The sequence below is a fragment of the Esox lucius genome, chromosome 9 (assembly GCF_011004845.1).
Source record: "Esox lucius isolate fEsoLuc1 chromosome 9, fEsoLuc1.pri, whole genome shotgun sequence".
Classification (NCBI taxonomy): domain Eukaryota; kingdom Metazoa; phylum Chordata; class Actinopteri; order Esociformes; family Esocidae; genus Esox; species Esox lucius.
In genome coordinates this window covers 19,371,756-19,384,252 of record NC_047577.1, presented here as the reverse complement: position 1 = coordinate 19,384,252, position 12,497 = coordinate 19,371,756, and the positions used below count along the sequence as shown (strand labels likewise).

The 12,497-nt window shown below is 38.4% G+C and overlaps 2 protein-coding genes across 3 annotated transcripts; one reads left to right on the top strand and one right to left on the bottom strand.

The window, feature by feature from the left end:
- Positions 1-2,378: 2,378 nt before the first annotated feature.
- On the top strand, positions 2,379-5,993 carry cbx8b (chromobox homolog 8b). Its single transcript, XM_010889321.3, has 5 exons — positions 2,379-2,583; positions 2,682-2,725; positions 2,973-3,038; positions 3,191-3,257; positions 4,268-5,993. Exons 1-5 carry the CDS (start codon positions 2,515-2,517, stop codon positions 5,132-5,134), a joined length of 1,113 nt encoding a protein of 370 aa, XP_010887623.2. The 5' UTR covers positions 2,379-2,514; the 3' UTR covers positions 5,135-5,993.
- Positions 5,994-7,986: 1,993 nt separating this feature from the next.
- c9h17orf67 (chromosome 9 C17orf67 homolog) lies at positions 7,987-11,859 on the bottom strand. Of its 2 annotated transcripts, none has more exons than XM_020049684.3 (4): positions 11,752-11,859; positions 9,297-9,385; positions 8,851-9,011; positions 7,987-8,428 (listed from the first exon to the last, which is right to left on the bottom strand). In XM_020049684.3, exons 1-3 carry the CDS (start codon positions 11,807-11,809, stop codon positions 8,895-8,897), a joined length of 264 nt encoding a protein of 87 aa, XP_019905243.1. In that variant the 5' UTR covers positions 11,810-11,859; the 3' UTR covers positions 7,987-8,428; positions 8,851-8,894. The 2 variants fall into 2 exon arrangements, with proteins under 2 accessions (XP_019905243.1, XP_010887622.1); XM_010889320.4 differs by having other exon boundaries at positions 7,989-8,408.
- Between the last annotated feature and the right edge of the window lie 638 nt (positions 11,860-12,497).

Sequence of the window (12,497 nt, the reverse complement as noted above, 5' to 3'; positions counted from 1 at the left end):
GATAAGAATCTTTAAGGGTGTCAGTAAATGTAACCTCCAACTTTTGGATGACATATAAAAGAAACGTAATATATAAGCTTAATTTATACTTATACAATTGCTCATATATATATATATATATATATATATATATATATATATATATATACAGTAATATATAAAACATTGACATTGTATAAGATTGCATAAGAACATACTTATACAATTGCTCATATATATATATGTATATAGTATGATCTATAATTTAAAGTATCATATAAGATCATATAAAATATGATTTCTAATTGCTCAGTGTCAATAATATAGAAAATTACTGTAATTTTTGTTAGCTGGTTTAGCTGTGTTTTGCGTCCGTCCAATTCACAGCAATATCTGAAATATGCACACAATTGTTCTGTTTTCGTGAATAGGCCTAGATCAACCTAAAAAAGATAATTCAAATAGCTCTATCAATTACTACATCTTAAATAGAAGGATGTTCGTGTGAAGCGAATGTATTTCTGTTAATGTAGGCTTTGAATTGGAGTCTGTTTTAATGTAGGCTTTGAATTGGAGTCTGTTTATTGGATGCAATACGGGCTAAATTCTTGAGAAGCGTTTAGAAAATAATGTGATGGATAAAGGATATTTCGTCCTAAATTAATCACGAGTTATTAAAGTCTGTCATAAAGAGCCCATGAGATAGTTTTTTATTACATATAATTGCTAATCATTTTCTAATAGACTATCTATGTTTTCTTTTTGATTCAACTCTTAGATGCAACTCTGACAAATAAATTAACTGACAAAAACGATTCGAATGTTCGCTATCCTAACACGCATTGACTTTTCAGCTGCTTGGACAGTAATTTGTTTGAATGGTGTTTATTTGAATAAAGGACTGTGCTATAGGGCCATATATATTTTTTACTTTAGATAATACGATAAATAATATAGACAAGACATGACAACAGGATTGTTATCGGGCTATGCATAATAATATTACAATAAATACACGATTAAAGAAATGTCTTTCAAATAATTAATCCCAATAAATTGAAGGAAGTTATCACTGTATCAATTCAGTCTGCCTAACATGTCTGTTTACAATATGGCCTATTCCAAATAGACCAGTGATAGCTGAATGTGGAAACATTTATGTTTTGTACACAAAAGCGTGTGTTGATTTATTACATTAGTTGATTTATTACCTTTATTACATCGAGTCAACTTCAACATTTTTAATGACTGATTCAAGAACACAAGGGACATAATATCCTTTGCAAGTACGGATTCTTAGAAATTATAAATGAGTGCATAATTAATAGTAACTTGTTGATATTGGTTGTGTTCACATCCTTTGTCCAATTTTAATGTATTCACGTAGCAGTATGGTTGGTTAGGCCTATATAAGGCTCATGCATCTATTCTAGCAACTATTAGGCTATTTATTTTAACACGTGAAGCCTAGACTTCGGCTGCTTAATTCATTAGGCGGCATTTGTCAATTGCCATAACTCCAACAATCCAATTTCATGTTTGCTCTACTTTTGGAAGGCTGATCAAATTATTTTCTTGATTAGTAGGCTAAACAGTTCATATTCAGATGAATTCATTTTACTTACGGTCCTATCCATGGCAATAGCCTAATCAACACTTAAAAGCTTCGGATGTGAAGACATATTTCTCATAGCGGTGCAATGTGTTTTCTGTACCCACACTGACATACCTTTGACTGTGCTCCTTCAGGGGGTCAAGCTTGTATGGAAACAGATTTAAACGAATATCCCACTGAATGGAAATTACAATCGACAGCATTTCTAAAGAGATAAAGTAAAAAAACACCCATGATGCATGATGTTGAGCGGGATCAAGAGATCTATCAATTAGGATACAGCACAAAGCCTACATGGGATCTGTAGGCTGTGATATTTTGATACAGGACCAGTATGAAATACAATAAAGTCTTTGTAGTCTCTTAGTGTAATTCCCTCCCAATTACGCAATTACACATTATTTAATAAAATATATCAGGGTAAAGGCCTATGGATTTGAGAGCCCCTTGAACTCAAGTTTTGTTTAACAGTTAATCCAGGGACACTGGTTGTTTATCTTAACCCTTTTAGTGTATAACATTTGTGGAATGAAAACATGTTACTTGAAATGGTTTGCGTCTTGTAATTCAGCAGATGCTCTTTAATATATGGCGACATATGTTTTTTAAACATATCCGATTAATGCGCGTAATTGATCCACCGCGCTAAAGCCACCATTTTCCCCTCAAAAATTTTCAGAAGTGGACGCTCCTCCTCCTCACTTAGCAACCCCGGGCACGTAGCAACGGCTAATCCAATGGGCTTTCTCTAAATGGTTCCACCGACAGAGGGTCCTAAGCAACGCCTGGAAAAAAATGATGACGTCTTTTCTGTGCTAGAATATTATGGGCTGTCTGGAATTCACTGCGAGACTGAGGAGAAAAATATAGTCTAGCGTTCACCACCAAGCTTAGCTAACGGTAGCTGGATTGAAGTAAACATGGAGCTGTCTGCAGTTGGGGAACGGGTTTTCGCAGCCGAATCTATCATCAAACGGCGAATAAGGAGGGTATGTCAAACACATTTCCTTGTATGCATAACCTATTTTGACGCGACACTGCAGTTTCATAACGAAGCAGTTTTTTTTCTATTTCTGATGGCACGCAGGGTCGAATGGAATACCTTGTGAAATGGAAGGGCTGGTCACCGAAGTAAGTTGCTATATCTACGTTGAATTCAATTCTAGCGAACCTTGGTTTTACATGGATGTTGTTGTTGCTGGCTGGTAGCTGTAACGTTAGCTAGGTAGCTAGCTAAATTAGATGGCATCTGCTAACGTTGGTGACAGTCAGCGCAGCATGCTTGTAATGTTAGCAAACTAGCTAACGTTTGTCGTATCCATGCTTGCTTTCCCAATGTGGTGGAAAACGAACCATTGTCAAATGTTTTTCTCCGTAGATTTAGCACTTGGGAACCAGAGGAGAACATATTGGACTCCCGCCTCTTCGTGGCTTTCGAAGAGAGGTACTGTAAGGTGTCCAGATATGGGCCTGTTCTTGTTGGTCATTAATTGCATGCAACGTTAGCATAATAGAAAAATGAAAGGCATCCGTCAAGCAAGTCATGTATGGCACTTCGCTCTCTTGACACTCAAAATGGGTGTCTTGCTGTTTTAGGGAGCGCGAAAGGGAACTATTTGGGCCAAAAAAGAGAGGACCGAAACCGAAGACATTCCTGCTTAAGGTAAATGGGTATGCATGCATTGTTAAAAATTATAAATTAAACACGCGATGATAGATTCGTGGAATCTACTGTCTGAATATTCGGCTGCATGGTTGGACGATTCTAGCATGTGTGGCATGTAAACATACTCCACCCACCCACTTGCGATATCTTATCCACTGAGTCTACCGACCTTCATCTGAAAAATATTTGGTTTCACTGACACGTCAACATGTTTGAATGATCTAAATTTAAAGTTAATCCATAACATTCCCCCTTTGTTTGCTGGTGTTAGCTGGCCCTGTTTTTACTGAGGGTTAGAGCAATTATAGTAGTGCTAATGCGCCGCAGTTAGAATGGTTATAAACCCAAATTGCACGGAAACTTTGTAATTTGGTGTAATTGAAAGGTAGCCAAAGTGATCGAAACATATGCAGGGAGATTTGTTCAGTATTTGAAATGTACACAATGTAAACCCTATCAGTGACCCCTTAAATCGGCTTGAAAAATATAGGGTTTATTTATTCACGCATGATTTGATTATTCGGGTGTAACGTGTTATATTATCAACCGTTTGCAGGAGACTAGGATTGAATTTAATCTAGAAATTGTAAACCGTTATCCGACGAATGCACCAGTGTTTTCAAGAGCCGTCCGTGAAAATTGTTTAATTGATCGGCAGTTTATTAAGAATCTACTTCAGTGTCTCTCCAGGGCATGTAAATAGCTGTTTTTTATTAAGACGATGAAACTACGTTATAACGTGTAACTATTGTGAACATATAAAAATTATACAGATTAACAGATCCAGTAACTTCTATATTTTTTGGGAAAATTCTCCTTGTCAATATTGTTTGTTAAAACATTACATTACAAGGCAGCTGTACTGACAAAAAAAGATGATTCATCATTATAAAATACAACTGCAATTGGAGCAGTGGGTGTAGCCAATTTAAAATCTCCCATCATTTTTGTTAAGGTTTACCTCGGTTCCAAAAGCAGTTATTCTCTGGTTTCCCCATCCCATTTAGGCTCAAGCAAAAGCTAAGGCCAAATCGTACGAGTTTCGGAGTGAAGCTGTCCGGGGAATACGGATCACCTACCCGACCCCGGAGCCCATCGTGACCCCCAGAGCTCGTGAGGGACTGAGAGCTGTGGTTCCCACTATCTTCCCACCCAGCACTGTCAACCGGGGCGAGAGTGTGCGGGTGAGGCCCCCAGAACCAGTCCGAGAGCACCGTCCCCTGGCCCTCCAGAGGCCCCAAGGCCCAGATGGCTTCTTAAGCGGCCCCAAGAAGAGAGGGCCTAAACCTAAGCTGCGATTTAAGGACAATCCCTCCAACGCTCTTCCCACAATTCCAGAGCCGCCCAAGAGGAGAGCAGAGGAGCAGGTGACCTACAGCCCACTAAAACTGGCCAAGCTGGGCCTGTCAGACGGTGACAAGAGGGGTTCTGATATGAGGGTTAAGTCCGCCCACAGGCACCAGGAGAGGCTGGCTGGTCATTCTCACAGGCAGATGCGTCCCGTGCCAAGTGGTAGCACACAGCAGCACTACAGCCAAAACAGAGGCATGTTGCAATCACAAAGGATAGGCTCTGATGCCCAGGGCTGCAGGACTACAGAGTGCCCATCAAGCTATGTATCCTCTCCACACCTAAAACATCTGTCAAAAAAGAATCTCCATCAGCCCAACGAAGAACTGGCACAGATGGAGACGCCTTCTCTCATTGCCAAAATCCCAGTGTCTCGAATCCTGGGCGAACCAGATGAGGTCACTTGGAGGCCTTGCCTGACCAATGTGGAAAAGGTTTTGGTAACTGATGTGACCACAAACTTTTTGACAGTGACTATCCGGGAGAGTAGCACAGATCAAGGATTCTTCAAAGATAAAAGATGATTTGCTTTACTTTCTTCTTGCCATGTCTGTCTCCTTTTGTCAATATTGCATCGAATGATTTAGAAAATGTCTACTTACTAGTGTCATTCATCTTTCAGATTTTGTATGTAATGTATAAAAACAAATACAGGATTATATGTGCATATGTGTATATAATATAGTCGAATGTCTATTTAATGTTACGACCAAATCAAATGAAGTCCGTTGAATTTCTGAACTTCCAGTGTTGGCCATTTGAAAGACAAGCATGCCCTATGCTTGTGCAGCGGTTTGCTTATGAGCTTTTATAATTAAATAATTTGCTTTTAAACAGTCCCTAACAATTCATTTCTGACAAAATTTAATTTTGCCAATGGAGTACCTTTAAGTCATAACAATCATTGATTAAAATAGACCCAGAGTAATCACAGGCCTTCCATCAATTACTGTAAGACCTATCAGCCCATCTCGGGTCATACGATTTAAATTTGAGGGTAAAGCACTTTTGAAAACTTGTCAACAACTTTTGGAAGGATTAATAAAAGGTGAATAAAATGTAGGACTGTCTTGTTGATTTACGTGTCCTGTATAGGAGTTATTTTTAAGGTCTATTTGCCTTTAGAATGCTATCGGTCAATATAGATGTATGCGGATGACCATTTCGTTTCCAGATTTAAAAAGTAATGACTACAAATGGGAGTAATGGAAGGATGTTTATGACCTGTATTTGTCTAAAATGTGTATTGACGTTATAAAACTGTCTACAGGATGACAACATTGTGGACTTAAAAAAAATGCTTTCATGTAGGCCTAACACGATGGTGACAATGATCTCGCAGTTTGCTTTTGAGACGCTTTCCAGTAAAATTGTTGCAATTTATTTTGTGTTTCTGGCTGTCGTGATTTCTTCCAACTGTTTTTAGGTTTGCATTTTCTGCAAATGGGATTTTTAATTGCAAATCCGTTCTACATTTATTCCGTTTAGATTTTAGAAAAATAAATGTAATTCTTGACATGGGACTTTTTTAACTACTATTTCAGTGTACCTATTTCAGGTCTTAAATAATTGTCCAACGTTTACCATATCGATACAGGCCAACTGCGGAAATTGTCTTCCTGTCTTTACCGTTTGTAATTATATTTTCATAGTAATAGGTTTGTTTCAATAACGTGAGAGTAAATATATTTAAATGCTTTTGTCTTTTTTGAGAGCGAGGACTTCTGGCAGTGGTTCACAGAGTATGAGTCGTTATAGTTGTTGGAGGGGTAGTTACAGCTTCTTTACCAAACCGGCTGTTCATAATTTGTAGTTTCTTAACTTTTGATTGTGGCTTTAAATCGAATGAATGCGCCTCCAGTCTATAATTGGTTTCCTTAAATATTCAGCACCAATTTCCCTATATTATTATTCCAATTACAAAGATGAATAAATTCAAAAGCAGCATTGCTAGCAGATTTTAATTTCAATAATTAGAAAAAAAAGCTTTCCGTAACAAACCTTATGGGCCAGTTTCGCGGAAGCAGATTGTCAAGTCGTGGTTGAAAAAAGAATGCTAATTTCGAATTTTTCATAATCGTAACAATTTCCCCAAACGTCTTGATCAAATGCTTTACATTATGTATAGGTAAATAATCTTATTGGGCAGAATGGACATCCAATTTTCTGTAATGTTACAGGCCGATGAAGTCCAGCGCCCGTCGTTATCCGCGGAATGGACTTGCAGGCCAACCCTACGGGGTCACAAGATTGGCCTTCAAGTTACCAAATAGACTATATTTGGTAAGATAAAAATAAATAGTCCTACGCAATAGATCATGTGTCTTAACCTGCTATTCCACTTGTGTTGGACAGGGACCCCTCCGCCCGACAATAAACTCAGGTTATTTTTGGCGATATTGCTTTATGTTCGAATTGCGTTTTGGTTCTGTTGGCGTCGTTAATTTAGCAAGCTAAACCAATTTGTATTCTCGTCGTTTTTTCATTCGTTTAGTAGAGTCCTTCTATTTATGGTCGTATTCATAGGCTATTGGTTGTACAACCTCTTCTTGAGGTTGACTCTATAGCCTATTAATAGGCAAAAAATATGTTTTTTATTTTGTGCTCGCTTTTCAGCAGTCGCCCAAATATTTAACCTCAAAGAGATTTTGTTAAACTAATAGCCTATCTGTGATACCATAAACAAAGGATTTAGCTAAACAAATACTACAAAACACAAAATGTCTTGTGATGAATGTTGTAATCAATAGAGTAGGCCAAAGTTTACTGCTAATTTAACCAAGCCTATGATTATTTGTGCGATATATTGGTTAATTCAACTGATCAGTCAAAACATATGAAAAACACATTTTTGAAATAATCATGTGTCTGTTCAATCGTAAGCAGCTCAATTATATATTAGTATTATTTTTTTTGTGCACAACGTTCATTTCGGAAAACAGCACATCATGTGTGTGGATATTTACTCTCCAACCCTAACCATATGTCCACGGGCTACTCCTTTCATGTACAGCATATGACAATGTATACGCAAATCCAGTTTAGCTGCCATGAACCTTTGCATGTTTAGTGACAGAAATTTGGTTATTTCTTCCTTTTCACGTTCAAGTTAATTTTTTTCCCGGTCAATAGCATGTCTGCCGTTGTGCCGCCATCGCAATGAAATAACAGCTCTAATTGCTATCTTAAATACTCCAAACTACAATCATTTAAGATGGTATCTTAACCCCGGGTTAGGGCTGACCGCAACAAATGCAACCCCGGGTCAGCCGTAGGGTCAACCTCAGTTTGCCAGTGATGACAAAATATTATGATGGTCATTTCCTGTTTTGGTTCATTGAAAGGAGCATTGAATCAAGCCTTTTAAAATTCCTTTATTTGGTATTTTATTCAGGAGCAAAAAATATTGTAAGCAGTATTTCATTGTATTAAATGCTGTATTAAATTCTTAGTTTTTTAAACATACTTTTACATAATATTGTGTAGCATTTCTCATAATAATCTACATTATTATGAGAAATAATGTAACTGAGGACTTATCCACTATGAACTGATTATGTTTCCTATAGGCTAATATTGCTGGAATAAACTGATCATGCACTTATGGGCTTATCTCTATTGATGGCCATTCTGAGGCTTTCTAACATAGTACATGATTTATAACAGTAGCTTAAACCTCCTATCTTTAGTATTGTCATGATCTTTTTCATCACAGTTGTTGGCATCACCATCCTTGTCTTCCTGGACGACATCATAATCCTTCTTGTCCTCAACAGCTTAAGCTCGAAAGTTACCCCCCTGTAGACATACAACCAAACCTGTCAGGAAAGAAAAAATGAAACTGTCTAGAATCAAAGGACAAATGTCTATTGGTAGCCTAATGGAATTCTGCCAATTTGTCCGTGAAATAAAAGAAAATTGTCTTTAAAGATGCACTGAGAGAGCACCAAATGAGTATATGAATTGGATTAGAATTCAAATGATACGGAAAACCTTTCCTAAATGTTTTGACGGTTTTAACATGTCATAGAAAATGGGTGACACAGTTCACAACTAGAAGAAGTAGCATAGAAAACAGGCAACCACTAAAGTGTGCAAATACTCCACAGTGTACTTTTGTTGTGCTAAGTGCTTTCTAAACTTGTTTTTGTTGCAGCATGTATTGCTACGTCGTGTTCGTCCTGAACATGGCCCAAGCGACCTAAACAGGCTTATTTTACTGAGTCGGGCAGACAGAGACCTGGACTGTGAGGAGTCAAGTTGGGGTCACGTTGGGGAGGAGGGTTAGACGGGGTGTCCATAGTTCCTGTCACAGCGAGGGTAGCAGTGAGGGTTCAGCCAGTTTTCCAGATTGGTCTCCTGGGCCCTCTGATCCAGCACCTGCATATGGAGCAAGTGCTCCTGTTCCGGGAGGGGCAGAGAGGGCGACACGGGCCCGGGACATAAATAGAATGTGCGTGGGAGGGAGGAGAGGGAAAACAAAGATGTGAGAAACCAGGCAAATGGGTTGTTTTTGAGACAATTAAGGGGAAAATACCTCCAGTATTTGGACTAATGTGCTTTACTTCTTAACTACAATTATAAAGCCATGAAAGTCCTTCTGATCGTGTCGAAACAGAGTAAATTGGTTGATCACTCCACGCCGCAGTGTCTTTATAATTGCGCACTTTGCACTTTGAACCTTACCCTCATTGGCTCATCGGGGTGGCCTGGCTTCTGTCTCTTGGTCCGCAGAAGTTGCTTAGCCACGCTCTCCTGTATGATCGGGTTTGCAACTGGCAATAGAGAGTAAGCATTCCAAGACATCAATTACATTTGTTTACAAAGAGCGGACTGTGCAAAGTCACTGTTGGCCTACATAGAGATGGATAGAGAACATACCTCTGAGAAAACATGATGGTTTCAATGAGTACAATAGAAGCTCTGTTGAGGGTTTCCGCCATTTTAAAGTAAGCAACAAGGACAGGACATCTAATGATCTTTAATCAACAGATTCATCAGGAGGGGATCAGACACTGAAGCGCAGTGATGCTGGAAACAAACAGTTAACTATATGATTGAAGCCCCAAATGGCAATGTCCTTGCTAAAACTTTTTTCCTCAAGATGCTTCTATCCTCAACCACCATTGAAGGCATCTGACCCTGTCATCATCTCGGTGGGACTTCGGACTTCCTTGGCTGATCACTCCTGATGAAATGGTATTAAACTCTTACTGCTTCATCTGGAGGGACCAGTCAATTAATTATACTGGAATTCAACATTACTGTTGTTTGCTCCTTGGGGTTTAAGGCCGGGTGTTTCTGTAAAAGCACTTTGTGACAACTGCTGTTGTAAAAAGGGGTTTATAAATAAATGTGATTGATTGATTGAATTAACTACTTCAACGTGGAGATATATACTTATAACTTCATCAAAAGGGGTGTGCGATGCATGGTCAGTAAACCCTGGTTAAGAGCTGTTCGTTGACACAATGCATCGTAGAGTGCCTGGAGTCAAAACTTATACCACAAACACACATCTTAGTGCTATTATAAACTGGTTACCAACACGATTAAAACACTACAAAGTTGTGAGATTCAACAACTTTCATCCAGTGAGAATTCAGTAATCTAACCACCTGGATTATAATGGAAATACTTATGATATTAACATATGAAAAGTATTATGTCAGTGACTTCAATTAAACAACAGCACTGTCGAGGTGCCAAGACAAATTATTCTCAGTACACCCACAACATCTGCGAATGTGTGTTATGTGACCAGCATAAAAACTAATATTTAGTCGCTTAAAAATATTTCCATCTACATTTGTTTAAGGTATATTTTGGGCATTTTATGCTTCATCGGATGCAGGAAGTGGAAGAGAGGGAGTGTGCTAAAATAGAAGGCCATACACCCATCCACACTATTCTCCTGCGTCCATGACAACTAATTCAGTTAATAGGACCAAAAAACTCAATTTAATTTCTAACAAGAAGACCCTTATCTCACATCCAGTGTGTGGGGGGAAAGGGATAAGCTGTGGCTGCTGTGGTTTGTTGGGCTGAGGGCACGTAGACCTGTTTACTCCTTAATGTGCCAGGCTGATGGAGCAGAACAGTATCCCAAATGGAACTCTATTCCCTATCAAGTGCACTACTTTTGATATGTATATACAAATTAAGTGCACTGTAAAGTATGGAATTTAAGGAATAGGGTGTGATTGAAGATGCACCCTAGTCTAATAAAGCTCTGTCTCTGTCTTTCCCCCCAGCAGCGGAATACCATTAGGAGGCTGTTTTTTTTTTTGGTGAAGCAACAAAGTGCCCATTCATTTCCCCCTCTCCCCAGGGAGCCAGGCCGGCCCGCGGAGCACGTGACCCCGAAAGGCCAACCTGCAAGGGGGTATGAAAAGAGACCTGACTGGCTGTCAACAGCACCAAGCAGAAACAGCGACGTGGCAAACAGCGACGGGTTTCGTGCTGCTTGCGCTCTTTTTTCACTGGTTTTGAAACCACATTAATTGGAGTTTCAAAATAGAAGTAAATCACGATTCAACAGTGTGCGCATCGGATCAGAATAGGATTAGAAATTAACTATGTGCATTCATTAAACGACTGTCATAGTTGTTCACACGAAGATTGACGTTTGCTTTTTTCAGATTATAATTCAGGGTCTTAAATGATTTGATTTACTTTAAGAGTTTTCACGCTTTTAGCTCTTAATGTTTTCTTAATTTTATTTTGCTTTATCTTGTGTATTAGTATGTATTCTGCTTTCTTGGCAGAATAGCTCACTTGAAAAGAGATTCAAATCTCAGTGTGACTTCTCTGGTGTAATAAAGGACAACGAAAATAAAAATAAATTCACCACAAAATAAAACATAGACTGCATGCATTTTTTGCATAGTAGGACTATGTTTAATTATGCTAGAAATGCCCCTTTTGGTTATTTTACATCTAATTACTTGACCATATAAATCAATGCATTAATTAGGCTACTGCTTAACATTGCATATTTATATTTTCTTTAAAAAAAAACCAATTATAACAAAAAGCAATGGGAAGGTTTTCTCACAGAGCTTCAAAAGACTTGCAAGTCTCCATTCTGCTGATGAATACATTTTGTTAAAGGTAATTTAGCGTTGTAAAACGACCCTACCTGATGTGTGGATAGTTAAGAGGACCAGACAGAGGAAAAATGCCACAAACTTCTTCATCTTGATCTCAGCACTCCTGTCCCGCCAGTTCTGCACTGAGAACCCGTTCGGATGAGGTGACTGTAAGTTCTACTCTTACGTCACCTATCACCTCTCCAATCAAAATGGAAAAACGGGAAAAACATCTGTATAATGTCGTACCTGTCCTGGAATGAGACATTAAACTTTTTGTATTTATTTTGGTGTGTTTATAAAATGCACTGCATTTTTGCCATCAGATTATACTGTAGGTCCTACTCAATGATAAATGTTTTTTGAACATCTGTTTACAGCTGCTGCAATTTTCTCATTTTAATTCTGCAAAGTCGTTAATAAGCACCAGAGGGCGCCCAAAACTCAGTTTACACAGAGGCTCACGTGCGTCAAAAAGTAGGGTGTTTTTCACCAGTGACAGTGTTTTTTTTACAATACATGTTTTGATGTTCTTATCTTGGTCCCCCAGAAACGAGGCCATGTGCCTTGATGTAATTTTAGATTTGTTATGTTTAGTATGGGATTTTACCGGGGTCTAGTAAAATATAATTCAATAGTTTTGTTATCATGTAGAAATGCCCAAATATTGCACCCGTTTTGCCCCTACAAAAATCTGAGTAAAGAAAGTTGTTTCTTAATTTTTTTATCTAATTCTGTGATCTATGTTGTTTTCATGACTTCGATGTTGTTACATAATCGCTTTCATACATAAAGC

Coding starts and splice junctions, on each gene's coding strand:
- cbx8b (XM_010889321.3), top strand. CDS start 2,515: ATGGAGCTGTCTGCAGTTGGGGAACGGGTTTTCGCAGCCGAATCTATC. Junction 2,584..2,681: donor TCAAACGGCGAATAAGGAGG/GTATGTCAAACA, acceptor GATGGCACGCAG/GGTCGAATGGAATACCTTGT. Junction 2,726..2,972: donor TGGAAGGGCTGGTCACCGAA/GTAAGTTGCTAT, acceptor TTTTCTCCGTAG/ATTTAGCACTTGGGAACCAG.
- c9h17orf67 (XM_020049684.3), bottom strand. CDS start 11,809: ATGAAGAAGTTTGTGGCATTTTTCCTCTGTCTGGTCCTCTTAACTATC. Junction 9,386..11,751: donor CTTAACTATCCACACATCAG/GTAGGGTCGTTT, acceptor CTCTATTGCCAG/TTGCAAACCCGATCATACAG. Junction 9,012..9,296: donor ACCCCGATGAGCCAATGAGG/GTAAGGTTCAAA, acceptor CTCCCGGAACAG/GAGCACTTGCTCCATATGCA.